This window comes from Diceros bicornis, chromosome 4 (assembly GCF_020826845.1).
Source record: "Diceros bicornis minor isolate mBicDic1 chromosome 4, mDicBic1.mat.cur, whole genome shotgun sequence".
Classification (NCBI taxonomy): domain Eukaryota; kingdom Metazoa; phylum Chordata; class Mammalia; order Perissodactyla; family Rhinocerotidae; genus Diceros; species Diceros bicornis.
This window is the reverse complement of record NC_080743.1, coordinates 13,752,770-13,772,071: the sequence shown is the minus strand read 5'-3', so window position 1 is coordinate 13,772,071 and position 19,302 is coordinate 13,752,770. Positions and strand designations below refer to the sequence as shown.

Sequence of the window (19,302 nt, the reverse complement as noted above, 5' to 3'; positions counted from 1 at the left end):
CCTGCATTTTTTAAGACTCTAGGCAGATTTTTCACTGAAAACAATTGATATCACCCTCTAAGACTGACTGGTTTCAACAGCATAAAATTGGCAATCTCGGCAGATACTTCACACTGCACTCCCCTCATTTAATGTTGTCTAAGCATCACCTCTACTTCCCTTTCCAACAACTCACCACACACATTCATCGGCTCCTGCTGCAGAGTCTCAGGAGAGCCATGACTGGAAGAGAAGGACCTGGGGTAGAGGTGGGGGTGTTCTTCACTCTCATTTGATGCTCAGCTTTATAAAAGCAAAGCTTAGGACTTCATCCTTATCTGTATCTCCTCCAAGATCTTGCAGAGACCTTACACAAAGACGGGTCACAATAAGCACTTGTGTTGAATTTCCCTAAAGCCTTGGAGCTAATTGTATACGTATGTATATATGTACACAGACACACACACACACACACACACACACACACACAATCCACCCACACCTCCTTAAAGGACCCCCTTAGAAGCATTAGTGGTTTCCCCCGGCTCTCTGGGTAAAGGACATTGCCTTTGAGTTAAACTCAAAGTCAAAGGTGTGTGCATGGCCTTGTCTCTTTGTGTGTCATCCTTCTGTTGTAGCCACAAAATTCCCCTGATCTGCCCTCTGTGTCCCTCATGATTATCTCTGACATCTAGTCACTTTACCCAGAAGGAGTACTGAGTCAGTTAATTACTTTTGCTTTAATGAGTATTCCGTTATTTTACCAAGTCAATGCTCCCAGAGCTTTGGGATAGCTAAATTTTACTAACACACTTGCCAATATATTTTGTGCATGCTGAATGCTGTGTACATGGGGGTTATTAGTAATTATAAACTGAAAATTGCCACTCTGCCTTCAAGGACAGAGTCTTGCCCTTTTGCACATCTCCCTGTTAGAATCCCAAATGATCTTATCCAAAGGCATTTCTTTACCTCCTTTCTGCTGAGGCCTCTGATTTCCTCCCCTTTGCCTATAATTCCTTAAATTTAATAGCTCCACAGAAATATAGTTTATTTTTTGTTGTCTTCCTTTTTTGAACAGCTATTTTCTCCCTACCACCTACATCCTGGCTTCCTAAACAGAGAAACCATTACTTCTTTTTACACACAAGGAACTACAAACAATTGTCATCAGTGCCAACTGGCCATATGAACATCTATGAATTCAGTTTCCATGTCAGTGATGAATTCTCTTTCGCTTTCAGGTTCTCAGTCTCAACATAAGGATTTAATAATCTGGGTTTTTTTTTTCCTCTTATTAAAATTTTTCTTTTTCACACACTGCCACATTTTAAAAGGCCACTCTGACTGGGGTAGAGTAGGAGAAGCCTAAAAATTCAAGCATGAGTGATATTTTTATGGCATGTTCCATGGACCTGATAAGTTCTGGGTCTCAAAATATTTGTTTTTATTAATTATAATAACAACTAACATTGTCTGAGCACTTACTGTGTGCCAATACTGAGCATTTGATGTGTATTATTATTTCATCATCTCAACAACCTTATATATTATTAACCCAATTTTAAAAGGTGCCATCAATTTTCACCTGGACTATTAATATCATCTCCTTTCTTGTCTCCCATATTCAGGTTCTCAACACTGTAGCCCAATGATAAAGTGGTTGTCTTAAAACACTAAATGGATCACATCGCTGCCTCCCACTTCACTCTACTTCCTTCCCCATTCTCTCTCCTTAGAAACATGAATGCTTTCCTACTGCCCTTTGTGTAAAGGACAAATCCTTAACACGGCTCTGCACTGGCCCCTACCTACACCCAGCTCATCTCCTAACTCCCATCTCCTGAGTGCTCAGTACTACAGCTAAACTGTTCCCAGCATGCTCCACGCTCCCTCCTCAGAGCCTCTATCTGAAAACCACCTCTCGGCCCCACTCCTCCTTCACCCACTTATTCCCAACAATTCCTTCAGCTCAAGAGTCACCTATTCAGGAAGGCTTGCCTGACCTCCCATAGTTCATATGCTCTTTTGTAGCACTAGGACCGTCTCCTCGGCAACACTTACTATAGTTGGAATTTGACAACTTTGATTCACACCTGCAAGCTTTAGACTGGTGGCCCTCAAAGTGTAGTTCTGAGACCAGCAACATCAGCATCATCTGAGAACTTGCTAGAAATGCAAATTCTGGGCCCTCCTCCTAGAGCTACTAACTCAGAAATCTGGAGGAGTGTTTAGTTACCTGTGTTAACAAGCTCTGCAGGCGATGATGATGCATGACAAAATTTAGAAGCAATGTAGACCGTAAGGTCCATGAGGACGTTTTTGGATCATCATGGTATTCCACTATATTTGATGAATGAATGAACAAATGAACAGAGATGAAAAACCTAAGACTCTAAACGGTTAAATAACTTGTCCAAAATCAAAGATCCAGCAAGTAATAGAATCAAGAAGTACAACTATCACCATTTTTGCAACCATTTTTCTTCTTATTTCCTTGGAATAGCAAGGAAAAACTAAGAAATACTGCTCACTTGTATTTACATGGAATAAGACCTGGACCAGCTTCTCGAATTTCTCTTTCCCTGATACATTTTTCTATATCCCCTCATTTATATGGACGCTGATAAAAAGATGTTACTAATGAACACACAGAAAGGGCACCTAAGAGTTTCTAAGAACCTTACTTTGGGATTCTAAAGGCCATAACCAGGATGAGATGACATGAAATTGTAAAAGTCACTATAAGAGGTTTCCTTAAATGAACATAAATGACATTTAGAAAATAAAAACATGCTATATAAAGATTAATATGATGCTAATAAATAATTTGGAAATTATACAATTACCAAGGTGGATATTCACAATTTTCACTTATCTCTAAAATTTATATGCGACTTACACACATTAAAATTTACACATACAAAATTCCCCAATATATTATAGTTAGAAGTCAATTATCAATTTTCTTGTAACTTTACACACACATGCACACACATACATGCTTTTCTAAAAACTTAATTAGTAAGTAATCATACTTAGTAAGCACAATTATTAATCTTTCATCTCTCACTGCAATGATTTCAGATCACAAATAAGTAACTTTAAAATTTTACTTCTGTAGTAATAAAAAACGCATATAAAGTTAAACTCAATCTTAATGTCATCACTTTTAAAAAGTTTAAGGTAAATAAGCGAAAGTTTCCTCCCCTTGCTCTGTCAACTCCACTTTCCCAGAAGTAATCACTTTTAACTCTTTGGGGGCTATCTATCATGATATCTTTCTAAACATATAGAGACATATCTCTATCTCTACACACAAATGCATGTGTCTACATACAAATATATGTTTATATCCAGGCATATAAACCCAAATTTAGTCACAGTTTTTGAATAATAAAAAAGTAACTCACTAGCTATGTTGGGATACATTTTGTTTTTGCATTACTATGCTACAGACAGAGGATCTTTGTGAGGATATTTATTATGAATAATCTTCAGATGTCAAAGATGCAAGAGCAGTCTTCTTCTCAATCAATAAAAACACTGGGTCTAATTAGAGTGCCCTGGTTAGTCTGGGACCTCAAGGCACTTATTTCAAGGGACAAAGATGAATAGGACGAGGAAATGAGAAGCAGTCTCCTGGGAAAAGGCTTGGCAGCAACCTTTCACCCCAAGAGTGCTTCTGGTCACCACCCCGTACTGCCTCCTAACTGCCATTGAGAGACCGCCCTCTCTGTTCCCTGTCCACACATCAAACTTGAAAAAGCTTAGATTCCTAGACCTGGAACCAACCATCACTTTCATACACACACACATCCTTCCTTTGTTTTAAGAATCTAGTTTCAAACTTGTGTGTTGTTACATTTCCTATACTTATTGTTGTATTTTTCAGAAAATATCAGTAATCTTTAAACCAAAGACTAGCTCAACTTAAAGCCATCAAAAAATATTCAATTCATAAAAGAGCTTGTTTTATGGGCCGGCCCCGTGGCTTGGTGGTTAAGTGAGCGCGCTCCGATGCTGGCGGCCCGGGTTCGGATCCCGGGCGCGCACCGAGGCACCACTTCTCTGTCCATCCTGAGGCCGAGTCCCACATACAGCAACTAGAAGGATGTGCAGCTATGGCATACAACTATCTACTGGGGCTTTGGGGGGAAAAATAAATAAATAAAATAAAATAAAAAAAAGAGCTTGTTTTAAAGGTATAAACGAAGTATGATAACCACCATTCAATCAGAAAATAGAAATCTAGGCAATGTAGCCCATTTCATTGCTCCCATGTGCAGGAAATCATGAGCTGCTTTAAGCACACAGGGTGATTTACTAGAAGGATACAGAGATCTCTTGTAGACCACTTTATTAGAAGAATACAAGAATCTGCAAGAGACTCCAGAGGCGTGGATGAGCTGGGTCTTGGGAACTTACTGGAATTGGGGACTGAGATGCTCCAGGGAAGCCTGAGAGTCCTTTCTCTCTGTTACTTGTCTCTGCTTCTCTCTCCTCATTCTTCTATTTCCGCTGACCAGCTTTCTCAGTTTCCCTGTTTACATGAAAATGGCCACACCCAAAAGACATACTGGGAATCTGGCAGAACTGACTACAAAGTCCCAGATGCAAGGGCTTGTTACTGTAGCTTGGTATAGAAGCCCAATGCTGATCCAATCAGTCACTGCTAAAAAGTTGTATATACAAATATGCCTTCTCCCACAGTCAAGGTGTATAGTTGGGCAGGTAGAATTACCAAGAAAGGGGACACCACGCTAAGTTTGAGAGACAACTCACTACAAATTTAGTGCAAATGTTATTTTGTCCAGCCACAGTTTTCCATTTGAATACATAAACAAGCTCTCATTTAATCAAGAGTCTTAACTCTCCCAGTTGGGATGGCTGTAAATCTCAACTTCCCAACTCCTTCAGGACAAATGGGAAACGTAAATTAGGAAAACGAAGGTTGCCAGACGAGAAAATGTAAAGCTTCCAAAGGTTTTAATTCAAATACGAGCTACTGAGTGCATTCCATATTATGTGGAAAAAGTTATGAACATCTTATTTTAATTAATAGAGCATTGAAAATATTGATGAAATTTTTAAGCATGAAATCCAAGAATACAGCACAGAATTTCCTTCGAGTCAAATTAGCATATGGCCACAGGACTCAATTCTGAAATAGTCATGATAAATCACAGTCATTTAGAATGCACTGGATCTTAGCCTCATGTAAATAATACATTAGTACCTTCAAAGGTCAGGTATCTGAAGCACATACAACTCAGGGAAAAATCATACAATATTGTACAACACTGATCTGGGAGACTTAACCCTTCGGTGATAGCTACCAATCTCTTAATTAAAGTTCTTACTTTTTCATCAAAAATGGCTTCTCTAAAACAGAAACACAGTTCTACTACTCATCAACTCAAAAGGAATTTTCTTTAAGGAAGTAGCAAGTGATCTCTGGCTGGGGAGATTTGTCTCCATTACGAAGCCAGCTACATAATTCAGCAGTCTGGGCCAGCATCAATCCTGCAGAGGCACAGCATCTGTCTTCAACTCTAGATTTTATGATTCAGAACTTCTACTTGGGTTTTATCAGGGGTAAATGGCGAATCTCCACAACCAGTCACACCCTTCTGCCTCTTGGAGGCTCCAATAACTGCAGAATCACCCTAATGAGCATCTGGGACCACTTAAATCCACTGAAGAAAAGAAAGGACTTTGAGCTGTGGACACAAAGTTTGCTCCTCTTCACAGAGCTAAGCTCTTCTAAACGTCCCTGGCACTGCCACATCTTGGTTTCCTCTTCCACATTCCGGCTTCATCAGCCCCTCCTACTCTTGCCAGGACCTGCCTTTTGTTCCCTGCTCTTCACACTCAGTGCATTCTCCCTCAGCCTCACCCAGAGTTTCAACTTCCAGCTAGTTATTGATGGGCTCAGATCTGTCTCCTAAGTTCCAGAACCAAAACTTCACCTACAGAGGAAAATCTCCACTTGGCTCTCTCACAAGGCACCTCAAATTCAACATATCTAAAAATCCAAGTCATTCTCTCCTGATCCGCCCAAATAAATCTGTTCCTCTTCCTGTGCACCCTCCATCAGTGAATAGCACCACCATCCTCTTCAGGGCCCAAGCCAGAAACCTTGAGTCAGTCCTCTCTTTCCCTCACTACTCATTTATAATTAGTCATCAAAGCCTGCCAATTCTTTCACCTAAATATATCTCAAGTCTATATACTTCTCTCCATCCCTACAGCCACAACCTTAGATCAGATGCTGGTATTTTTCACCCAAGCTGCTGCAACAACATCTAGTGTGTTTCTATGCCTCCAGTCTTGCCAACTCCCAGTCATTCTCCACACCACTACTATAGTGATCACCCAAAGGTGTAAATCTGTTCATGTCACTCCCCTGAATAAAACTTTACAACTGCCCTCCACTGCTCTTAATATAAAGACAAAACTCGGTAACAATGGTTCCAACCAGGGCCAATTTTACCCTCCACCTCCAAGGGACATTTGGCAATGTCCGGAGACATTTTTGCTTGTCACAACTAGGGGGCCTTGCCACTGGCCTCTAGGATAGACAGCAGAGACGCTGCTAAACATCCTATAATACACAGGACAGCCCCAACCCCTACCCCAATAAAGAATTATCTGGCCCACAATGTCAATAGGGCTGAGACTGAAAAACCCAAAAGGCATAGAGGACGCTGTCTAAATTTTCTACCTTCTTGTGATTTCCTACCTTCTATATCCCCCACCCTCAACCTAACGTCGATGAGCCAAATTAAACTTCTTCTCAAAGACCTATGTTCTCACTCTCCTGTAGGTCTTCCTACACACTCTTCATTCGGCCTGAAATACTGTGCAGACTGGTCAGCCTGCTTTCTTTACTCAACTAATTCAAAGTCTCCCTTAAGGTTTCAGCTCCAATATCACTTACCCTGGGAAAACTTCCCTGCCCCCATGAATTAGGTGCCCCCTCAGCCCAATCAGCAACCTGTCCTTCTCTGTTTTGTAATTATCTGTTGACTTATCAGTGACCCACACTGGTCCATGCTCATCTTGTCTTTTGTTCGGTTCTCAGCATCTAGCACAAAGCCTTGGACACAGTTGGCACTCATTTATTTGTTAAATGAATGTATGATTTGAAATCAACATCACCGGGAATCGTCAAACTCCCAAGGCTCTTCATTTAGCACATCTGCATCAGCAGCCTTAAAATCAGCAGCCTTATCTGTACTTCTAAGCCCCGAAAGAAAGTAAGCTATGGCAGTTCAGAAAAGTGGCAAAGATGCCCTGTGACATTAGTCAGGGTGCTCAGAGTTGTTGAAAATTATGCTGGTGAGTAAAACCAATGGCAATCAACTGAATTTTTGGAACCCCGTCATCTGACTGTGATGGCATTAGGAGCAGCAAAACAGAGCACGTTAAAATAAATACTAAATCAGTTACTGTCTCAGGTTATTGTTCAGAGAAAAAAAACACACAAGCACACAGGGAAAATTTCAGTTCTTGGGCAAAGTTAAATGAAAGAAACCAAATGAAACAGGAAGAATAAGTAGACATTGCTTTCCATCCAAGGATATCAAATAATAGGCACTGGCTTGCTGAGTAACTGGGGAAGAAAAGGCCACGAAGTGAATTCCTCTGATACAGTTTCAGGGAGTGTGCTACCCAGAAGGGCAGAGTCAGTCTCACCCAGGAACTCGAGAGAAATACAGATTCATGGCCCCATCTCAGACCCGCTTAATCAGAAACTCCAAAGGTGGGGCCTAGCAATCTGTGTTTTAACAAGCCCTGTAGGGCATTCTGCTACCTACTGAAGCTTGAGAACAACTCCCTAATTCATCCTATAACTAGAGGAGAACTCCATCTTCAAAACAACACTTGTGTAGGTCCTACTACGTACCAGACCGTCTTGTAAGCTGTTTAGACATTAATTCACACCATAATAGTATTACCACATTCCCACTCTACAGATGAGGAAACACGGACAGTACCATTCTGTCCCAACAAACTACAGGAACTCCTGATTTTCTTTGAGGAGGAATTACTCCAGAATCTGAGATTCCGAGCTTTAGGATTCTTTGCTACAGCCTTTCTCCCTCTTGCCAACCTCATTTAAGTGTTGCCCTGTCCCCCACTCCACACTCATTTCAGAGTCACTAATCCTAGAACTTTATACTCAAACCAAGTGCACGCCTGTTCCTGGCTTCCTAATGGAACTCATCCCACGACATACCTCCTCCAGCCCAGCAGCTCTCAAAGTGTAGGCCACAGATCTTAGGGGAGACGCGGGAGTCCCTGAGACCCCCTTAGGGGACTACAAGGGCAAACTCATTTTTGTCATAATACTAAGGTGTATTTGCCTTTTTCACTTTGTTGACACTGGCCCCAAAGATACAAAAGCCGTGGTAGGTAAAAGGGCTAGCACCTTAGCATGAATTCAGGCATGACACCAAACTGCCCTAGAGTCATTGTGTTCCTCAAGGCCATGCACTTGCACTAAGAAATCAAGTGGTTTCAATTAAGAGTATTCTTAATGGAGCAGTAAGAATTATTAATTTAGTTAAACCTTGAGTACATATCCTTTTAATATTCTACGTGATGAAACGGGAAAACTGCATACAGCACTTCCACATGCGTAAATACAGTGGTCGTCACGAGGAAAAGCACTTGTGCAGCTGTCTGAGTTGCGAGCTCAACCAGTCGCTTTTTCCATTGAGCACACTTTTTAGTTGAAAGGAAAACTAACAAAGTATGATTATTTAGACTTGGGCATTTAGCAGACATTTTCTTGAAAATGAATGAAATGATCCTATCACTTTGAGAAAATAGCTAACAGTATTTAATGCCAATGATAAAAATATAGTTTTCAAATAAAAATTAGGATTTCATAAAACTTGTATCTGCTCCCATGAGTTTGATAGCTTCCCAGTACTTAAAGACTTTTCTGATGAGATATTTGAGTGGTGATATTAAGGAATGTAATTTTTGGCTATTGTGTAATGAAATGCGTCAACATTTGAAAGATCTGCATTAACTTAGTGAACTGATATTTTCAAATGACCAACACAAGATGTTACAAAATCATGCATGAGTAAAAAATCCATTCAAAGTGCAAGCCAGACCAATGAATTTTAACATAACAGAATATGAAAAGTTCATTGATTCGGTTTCAGATTTCACACTGCAACTAACCTTTAAGAAGCTACCACTTGGAGTTTTGCTGTAGTAACAAAGCAGAATATCCACAATGATCTGAAAAGGCTATTCATATACTCTTCCCTTTTCCAACTACATATCTGTGTAAGGCTGAATTTTCTTCATTTATTTCAACCAACACAACATATTGTAACAGATTGGATGCAGAAACATATATACCAGAAAGCAGCTGTCTTCTATTAAGGCAGACATTAGAGAGATTTGCAAAAAATTTTTAATGCTACCATTCTCACTAATTTTTTTTATTTTGGAAAATATAATTATTTCTCATAAATGTATGTTATTTGTTTTAAAATGTAATGAGTTTATTATTTTTTTTAATGAATTAATATTTTTAAATCTTCTCAGTTTTAATTTCTAACACTATAAATATCAGTAGACATAATTCACATAAAAAAAAGCTTTTTGAGATGCTCAATCCTTTTTAAGAGTATAAAGGGGCCCTAAGACACAAGGTTTGAGAGGTACTGAACTATAAAACCCTCTTCCTTGCACATAGTTCCTTCAGATCGTACTCAGTATCTCAGATTACTTCTCTTCCCAAAGTCATCCCTGGTTTACACCCAACCAACTCTAATCATTTCTTTATTCTGTAGTCCCTCAATGTACATGTAACATAGTTCAGATCTTTATCCCTTTATAAGCCAATTTGGGTACACAAGACGTGTGACTGTGACCCAGCCAGTTCACCAACTAGTGTGACTTTGGGAAAGCTCCTTGCTCTAAGCCTCAGTATCCTCATTTGTAAAACAGAGATAATCATAATGCCTATTTCATTAGGGTTGTTGGGAGTATGTATGTGTCCCCATAAAATTCACATGTTGAAGCCCTAAACCCCAGTGTGGCTGTATTTGGAGTAAGGAAGTAATTAAAGTAAAATGAGTTCATGAAGGTGGGGCCCTGATCCAGTGGGTTTAGGTTCCTTAGAAGAAGAGACACCAGAAAGCTAATTCTGTCTCTCTCTGCCATGTGAGAATACAGCAAGAAGGTGGCTGTCTGCAAGCCAGGAGGAGGGCCCTAACTAGAACCAAATCAGCCAGACCTTATCCTGGACTTCTAACCTCCAGAAGGGTGAGAAAATAAATTTCTGTTGTTTAAGTCACCCAACCTATAGTATACTGTCATGGCAGTCTGAGCAGACTAAGACACAAGATTAGTAAGACAAGATGGGTAAATCATTCAGCACAGTTTTTTAGTATATAATAAGCACAATAAATATTCTCTGCTACTATTATTATTCAACAAATATTTATTTAGTATCTACTGCAGTTACCAAGGTTCCTGCCATCATGGAGTTTATAGTCTGGGGAACATAGGAGGGGAATCAAAGAATACATAACTATAGTTGTGTTAAATGTTGTGGAGGAGGTCAAGGATCTTAAGAGAAGACAGAAAAGGGAGACCTAATGTAGACTGGAAGGGAAGTAGACATTAACGAAGGTATCTGAGAAAATGACATTTATGCTTTCACCAAAGGATGAAGAGAAGTCTTCCAAATGGAGGCTCCTAAAGAGTCTAGAGGCCATGTCTTTCCTTTGTGGACCCTGCACAGGGTGGAAGAATCTGCTATTTTCATTATTAGACAATTTTTTCTATCTAATTTAAGCTACACTCAGAAGCACAAAGGCTTGTTTCTAGTTTTTTATACAACACTCCTAAACTTAATGTTTATTCTGGCTTTCATATGAATATCCTAAGCTTAGTGCTTGTTAAGAATTACTAAAAGAAGTAGAATTACCTTCTGGGGAAATTGAAAAATGACTTTTACAGGAAAAAAAGCGAGAGATAAAAGGATCAATAAACAAAAGTCCCCAGTTTCCCAATTTGCCTGACTAATGTTACAATCAGGAAGAATTTAATTCATAAGGCCAGACTCTTCAGAGAAGTGAAGACCAGCAGGTGAGAACAAGAGCACATGGGAGCAGATTCCAGTCTCGCTGTCAAGTGATTTTTCCTGATCAAAGAGCAAAAGCAGCGAAAAGCTTTGAAAAATGATCCATAGTGCTGGAAGCACGTAGCCGCAAATATTCCAGGTAAGGCAGTATATTCTAACCACCTGGACTCAGAAACAAAACATTTTCTTACCCAAACACGGGCCCTGGCAATAAGGAGCCAACAGAAGGATGAAAAGCAGCTATGACTTCCTGTTGGCAGACACACCAGAAGGGACCGCTGAGGCTGGGTGTCAAGATGATAAAATATTCAAGCGTGTCTCTCTTTCACTTTTCCTTTGGCACTCCCACAGATGTTCTGTGAGAGCAGGACATTTCAAAAATTCTTTTTCCAAGTTGAGTAGAGTGCAGGTGCTTGATAAATATTGAAATGTCAATAGTCTAATGGAAGGAACCTCTAGCTGGGAGCCACAGAGTCTGGTACCAATCTCAGTTCTTGACTATGGGTAAAATTTGTCACATATCTGTGCCCAAGATTCTCCATCTCTCTCATGAGGATAAGGCCTTTGAAGAAAATTAGTTCATAGGTAAAGGCGTTCTGACTTTTTAGAAATAAGAAAGTATTAATACACTCAAGGCAGCCCCACACTTTAGAGCAGCATTACAACAGTTTCTTTAATTATATGATGTTTAGCACTAGAATTTAATACATATAGATCTAGGGTAACTCTTCCATTATCGAGATCTAGAAGATGTTTTGAATTGTCCAAGAGAGTGGCCAAAGCAAGCTATTAGTCAGGTCTCCTTATTTTCCCCCCCAACAGTGTATTTTTCCAAGGTCCCCTTAAGTCCTGTGACCAGCCCTGCCCCTTTACTCTCACAAAATGACCTCACCTCCATTGTCAGTGAAAGCAAGCTACCAATTTAGACTATCCTCAACTTTCCAACTTCCCTCCTTAACCCTTCCTCAACATTCAAGCGAATTTATGCACCTCCACCATTTCCCCTCTCCCTCCCATCTCGAAAGAACAAATGTCACTCACCCAATTCAACCTCGTCTCCCACTTGTGCCTGCACCTCAACCCTTCCACCTCCCCAGGGACCTCAGCACTTCTCTCCTTTCTCTTCAACCTCTTATTCCCAAAGGTCTCTTCTCTACAAATATATACATGCTCAAGGCTTGTCCAAATTAAGAAAAAAAAGAAGGCCGTGAGCCCAAGCTCCACTTCTAGGTAAGATTTTCTCCACATCCAGGCCACTTTCTGCATGGCCAAGCTTCTCGAAAAAGTAGTCCACACCAGTAGTTCTCAAACTTTAATGTGCAGACAGATCAACTGAGGAGCAGAGCAAAATGCAGATTCTGATTTAGTAAGACTGGGGCAGGGCCAGAGATTCCAAATTTCTAGCTAGTTCCCAGGTGATGCTGAGGCTGCTGGTCTGCAGGCCACACTTTAAGAAGTAAGTTTCTACACTCTAATTGCACTTCTGCTATTTCTGCTAATCAAACCAACATCCATTTTTAAATGTGCTTCTGGGGATGAGAAACTGCCTGATTTCATTCACGTGTGTCCTTTGAGTAAGAGCACCTTTCTTCTGGGCACCTCAAATAAATACAGCACATCCTTATTTACTCTTTTTCTATAACCGTAAGAACAACGACAAACAGCACATCAGTCCCAGGGTTTGGACTGGATGGCTAACAAGCCCTATCTCATGGAGACCTCTGTATGTAAACAAATAGGCTGAATAGCAAATAAAGTTTTTCAACAAATGATGAAACCCTTATTTTACAAATCTGATCAACAAGGGTGGGTCAAATTCCTGAAGCCCTTGCGGACCACAGGCAAGAACGCTTTCTGCACAGTCTAGCTGAAATTTGTAAGAAATCGCCTCACTAAGTAATTTTATTTGAGTTTGTGGGGTTTTTAATGCTATTTTGTTTGCTTGGCTTGCTTTCTCTTGTTTTTCAATACAGTGTATGCTAAAATCCTTCCAACAGCTAGGCATATGTCCCAAAGCTTGCAAAGAAGGAACTATCGACCATTTCAAAGCAGCAAGAAGTCACTAGGCTGAAAGCTTGGTGTCCTGGGTACTCTTCTAACAATTCTGCATTGCGCTGCAAACATCTTTCCCTCTCGTTTCTGAGCCTGACTCTCATCCTCCTCTACCCTCTACCCTATTAGTATAGACAGCAGATAATACAGTCCTTGAATCCTATCACTATCATAGAACACTCCTGGACAAATTACCATAAATTACCTCACTGGTGAAATTTCGTGTCATATACCATATTACTTTTGTTGCATTAATTACCAATTAGACACAATGAGTTCTCTTAAAATGAAGAATGTTAAGCTCTACCCCAAAAGTCAGAAGGGTCCCATAAGGAAAAGAGCATCGAATGAACTTTCCTTCATCTTCCACCACTGAGCTCTCAAAATTCACATTCCATTGTGAGCCAATGACTAGAAACTCATGCCTCCAGCCAGGCTCAGGGTCAGGTTCCCACAATGTCAGTCCCCACTTGATAGCCTTCAAGGGTCCCTTCAGGCCTCCAAGGTGATGCCCAAACTCCTCAGCCTGGACCATAAGACCCTTCACAAGCTGTAGCTGGACCCCGCCTCCACCCATTTCTGCAGCTCTTTCCCTCTCCACTGGCACTACTTGTACCTCCGCCAAGAGCCTCTCTCTCCTCACCCCCACGTGGCTTGGGGGGATGAATCTAATTGCAAATTAAGCTAGTATTCCCATTTAAAATTAAGGAATTTCAAACTCTAGACTATTTGTTGTTGTTAGATTTATGCTTGGCAGGCTTCTGATATCTGATTAGTCATTCTACTCACTTTTCATCATAAGCAGTATTTGTCTCAGATTTAAAAATCCTAAGTTCACCAATCACAATGACCAAAGTGAACCCGAGTCCACCATTTTTCACTCCACTGTCTATCGGACTGTCGGCTTCAGGCTAGGTCAAAGAGGGGACATCAAGAAGCCCAGGGCGACTGCATACAGAAATTGATATAAAAGAGGCAGAAAGGGCCCGTGTGCCCCAGGCTGGTCTCTGGGGTTCTGGGAGCTGTGGATTTACCACAGGGGTGATGGTGATAAACACAGGCGAAGGATACAAGTCACTTTACTGTTGGCTCCATTCAACTGCTCTGGAGGGAATGGCTCCAGACCTGCCTCCCACCAAAAGCCAGTGCCTTGTAAGACCCCAGGCTGTCCCAGTGCTTAAAAGACTAGGTAAATGGAACATCAGTTTCCAACAGACAACAATCCCTTAGCAGACCTCACAATTGCAATCCTACATACACTAAGTCCTTCATACTCCCAAATGCACAGTAATAATCACTTTTGCCCTTACTTACAACATACATACGGATTATTTCTGAATCTACTGCTATCTACTCATAAGCTGTTAATTACTACTCATTCCCGAAAATAAATCAGACCCCAAGTTCCACATTCCCCAAGAGCTAAGTGTCACAGTGATTTTAAGGCGGAAAAAAAAAAAAAAAAACCCTAATGTATATGTCTCTATATCAAAAGTTCAGAGGATGTAGGGAGCTCGAGGCAACCCCTGGGACGGACCCAAGGACCTGAAGTTAGGCGCTGTAGACCTGCAGACACTGCCAGGAGTGGGTCTCTAAACACAGGGCTGCTCACTACTGTTTTCTTTGAGTGGAGGTGTGGAGGCGTGTGTGTGTGTGTGTGTGTGTGTGTGTTTGTGTGTGTGTGTGTACGGTGGGGAAACTGTGAGGAGAGCAAGTCTTCAGTCAACATAGCTCTAAAAACCTAAACAGTGGGTCTGCAGGTTGACACTCTGTGACACTGTGTGGCTCCCCCAGCCTTCCAGCAGGATTACAAACTATTACAAAGTAGATACTTCGTTGCCTTTTGTAGTAAACATGGCTGCCTGAATTCGGTGGTTTATACAACGTCCAAGGATATTATTAGCCACCAGTAGCATAATTTATAGAGAAGTGATGCTTAGATTCAGTAAATAATTTATCTGGAGGTTGAAAATTTACTGAATCTATCCAGTTAGTTAACTGGAATGAGCACAGACACGGAGAGTAAACTATACATATATATCATCGCCTAACCTTTACTTTATTCCCAGGCCTCAGAATGGAATATCAAGCAAGCAATTATAGAACTACAGGATGTAAAACAACCAGGGTATTTTGGCTAAAGAAGCTGTGACTCTGAAGTGTGACACATTCATTATGTGTGTCATAATGACGGCAGCAATTTGTTGCAGTGCCATTTAGAATGTGAGGCTATTCTGCAGAAAAGCATCCAAAACATTAAGAAGAAGATCAGAAGGAAAACTGTAATTTCTTAGGAACTGGTGCCAGAACTAAAACTTTAACAATAGCAAGAGGTTAAAATGCCACAATTTGAGTTTTTTAAAAAAACTCAGGCTCGAAGAAGTGGGAGGGATGGAGGAAAGGGATGGATATGCAGTTTCCTTGGAAACTAAATGTGATATTATTGCAGCAATAAGCCTCTGAAATCACTGTTTAGAGGGCGAAAATACTGCTCATCTGCTTAAAACTGGACAAGGGTAATTTAGAACCTAAATAATTGTGATCTCTATGAGAATCCTCGGGGAACTCAAAAGACTGCCATAGAGTGGAAGTGCCGTGTACAAGCTCATAAATCTACAGAGGAACACGAGACAGCCCCCCACCCACCATGAGGTTGCAGAAAGCAGACGACCGCAGTGATGGGTTACAGGAACAATGTCCAAGGCGTTGATATAAATAGGCACCACCAGGCAACTGACTCTCCAGCCCTCCTCGGTCCTCGCTCACGGCCTTGAAAGTACACCACCATCCCAGACAAGCAGGTTTGCACGGAGACTGGGCTTGATTCCTCAGCACTCCACCATTCCCTCGCTCTCTGAGTGTGGACACCCCACTCACCTCACTGGCCCTCATCTGGAAAGACAGAGAACAGACCACTTTCTTCTCGGGGTTACTATGGGAATTAAATGAAACAGAAAAAGCCCCAGAACAATGCCTGGCACATGGCAGGCGGCTCATACATGTTAATGATCTTTCTCTTCCCAATGGTCAATGGTTTATTTTGACCTGTCTACTTCTTTCCACCATGGACATTCCCATATGAACAAAGAAGTAGTTTTCGTATGAGAATCCATGGCAGGAGGTCTTTATAGAGAAATTTGTAGGGTGTGGCCTCTGGTCAAGTCAGAGTTGGGGTACATGGGCCCCCTCTGCCATTCAGACACTTAAGAATCAATCCTGTTGATGACACAAGGACAGTGGGTGGCAGAGGATCACGTGTGGATGAGGAGCTGAGTTGAATCCAGAATGTCTGAAGGAGAACTGAGGATAAGAGTATTCCTCCATGAGGACACGGACCCGGCCTGGTCTGTCCACCTTTATGTCCCTATTCCCAACACAGTACCTGGAACACAGTATGTGCTCCATAAAGCATTTGTGGAAGGAATGCTAAGGGTACTAGGGCGTCTGGAGGAGGGATCAGAGTGAGGGGGGAACAAATGAAAACCACGGACAACGCAAAAAATGCTTCCTTCCACGACGTGCATTTAACAAACCTTTATTGAGCGTCTACCATGCCGCAGGCACTGTTTTAAGTGCTTCAGAACAAAACAGACAAATAAAGAAAAGGCCTCCTCTCCTGAGCTTACATTCAGTTATGCTACAGTAAAATGGTTTATATGTCTGTCTCCTCCCCTCACCTGTGAGCTTCTCCAGGCCAGGCCCGTGTCTCGGTCATCTCTGATTTCTCACTGCTGGCTATAGTGTCTGGGCACCCACAGGAAGGACACAGTAAGCGTTTTGGGAACTGAACTCAAAGTCAGGCATCAAGAGAAGAAGAAGCACAGTACCACACTGGCTGGGTTAGGAAGCACTGCAGTCCTAGATTTGAGTTTCAGCTCTTGCACTAACTAGCCACGGGCAAGGGACTTTGCTCTCTGATCCTGTTTCCTCATCTGTAAAGTGGAGATAATGGTAGTATACAGTCCACAGGGGTGTGGTGAGGGTTAAAAGACATGCTGCCTTTAAAGTAATTAATCCAGAGGAGGGCACTCGGTGGTCAGGAAGTGGTACCCGCTGCTCTCAGATCATGATCATGATCATGACCGTCATTATTCCTCATTAAGGTCAGGAGCACGGCCGCGCTCAGCTGGAGAGTGTGAGTAGAAAATTGGAGCAAATCTTCACCTGCAAAACTTCTAACTCAAAACAAGACAGTTTAATACATAAGAACTCTCCCCTACTGATAACCATGTCTAAAGGAGACCCCAGCCAGGCCAACACAATCCATTTTGTGTGACAAGACATCTTCTGATCAGCCACAAAAACCTCTGGAGGGCGAGCCCTGATTTCCAGCCCAATTCCAAACGGCATCAGTTCCCACTGATGGTCCTCATTCGTTGGTTTTCTCCCAGTGACCATTCTCAAAGGGTCACACTCAACTTTGTACTTCTAGTTTTAGTCCTGGGCAAACTCAGAAGAGCTAGGACCCTCTGGGCTGGCCACACATTTCCTAACTCGGTTCTGGTGACTTGGATAAGCTAACTTATCTAACACGAAGCAGCAACAATTCTCTCAGAGAAATACTCCTGTGGAGATGGGCTCCCATAAGGAATGATCAAAAACACAGTTCATGATTGGAAATGAGCTAAAGGAAGAAAACTATGGAAGAATATATAAATAATTATTAAAATGGGCTACTTGGATGGGCTCAGAGTGGAGAGGGAGAGGAGAAATGGCAAGGAGAAACAAGAGACTAAACATACAAACCTGTAGGTATAATTTTATATGGATGCACACAGAGGACCATATACTGATATATGTGTATGTATATTACAATGAACTGAGGTTTCAATAACATACATAACATACTCAATAACATCTATAGGTACAGATAGTCATTACTTGTCTCCACCCTCCCAAAACATATATGTAACATATTCAATTATATAATATGAAGTATATGTATATATAGTTATTACTTGTCTCTACTCACCCCCAAAAAAAGCCATTTTCAAAATTTAGTATAGAAATCAATGGCACCAACAAAAAAGATGACCTTAAGTCTTCAAGTCTTGTGGTGCTGACCATTTTTTGAAGTAAATAATAATGTAATAATATACCAATGAATAAACGAACTGGAGAAATGAGCTTCAATTGTACAAAATGTTCTCTAGACAAGTTTAAAACAGTAGAGCTAAACTAGTGTACAGAAAAGTCTCCTAAATTCTCATTATGTTACCACAAGATTGACAGTAACTACTTCATTGTCATTCCTTTCTATTCTTCTCCATCACCATATATTGAACAGAGCCCCACATAGACAGCATTAGGACTGCATTACACACGGCAGCATCTGCACACTCCAGAACAGTCCTCATGTCTCGCCTTAGACACCAATGCCATAAATACAGACTCCATTTCTCAAACGACAATTTTGCTTATAGAAAAATAAGTGGCAAGTCAAAATTCAAATGACTAAAGTTGTTTTAGGTAATTCATAGGCTGTAAAAACTAATGAGAAGTAAAAAAAAATTATGAGGGTATTACAACTCTCCCATTAAAATGAAAATCTATGTTCTAACTTTATGCTCTTCAAATACCATACCAGACTGAAGCATTGAGCAGTATATCAAGGGTTCTGTTCCTAAAAAATTACTTTGTTTATGTGGAATGACAACCTTACCTACCAATTTTTAGAAATACTTGACTTTTAAACCAGAACCATCTCCAATTCTTCATGACCATCAAAGTTTATTTTTAATCAGCAATTAATTTGAGTAACTAAAATGAAAATAATTGCGAAAAAGGCAGACGTCACCATACATACACACACACATACACTTCAAGCGCAACGAGGTAAATTGAAAGCAAATAGATAATCGTATCTTTAAAAAGAAAAATCCTATGAAGTCATCATTATGAACAGTTTTATGAATAGCACTAAAGGATTTAGCACACGTATGAGAAACGATCATGCAACAAGACTCAATCAGCCAGATACCAGTTTCATGCTGCAGAAAAGACTGTCTAGACTCATTCACAAAAATGGCAGTGTTGTTACTCTTTACTCTCTCTTAAGAGTGGCTGCCCAGGACATAGAGGGCATTCTGCAGTTGGGTACTGAATGGACAAATGATTGTCAATAATCAGATGCCATGATTGATCTTTTG

The 19,302-nt window shown here is 40.9% G+C and overlaps 1 protein-coding gene across 7 annotated transcripts in view; it reads right to left on the bottom strand.

The window, feature by feature from the left end:
• ST6GALNAC3 (ST6 N-acetylgalactosaminide alpha-2,6-sialyltransferase 3) overlaps positions 1–19,302 on the bottom strand; it is a 501,804-nt gene that overhangs the window by 386,196 nt on the left and 96,306 nt on the right. The window contains exon 2 of one of the 7 annotated variants that reach the window (XM_058538316.1): positions 176–346. The exons of the other annotated variants lie outside the window; for them this stretch is intronic. Within the exon in view, the coding sequence (XP_058394299.1) occupies positions 176–184 (9 nt within the window). The 5' untranslated portion in view covers positions 185–346. The remainder of the gene's footprint in view (positions 1–175; positions 347–19,302) is intronic. 7 annotated transcript variants of the gene reach the window in all.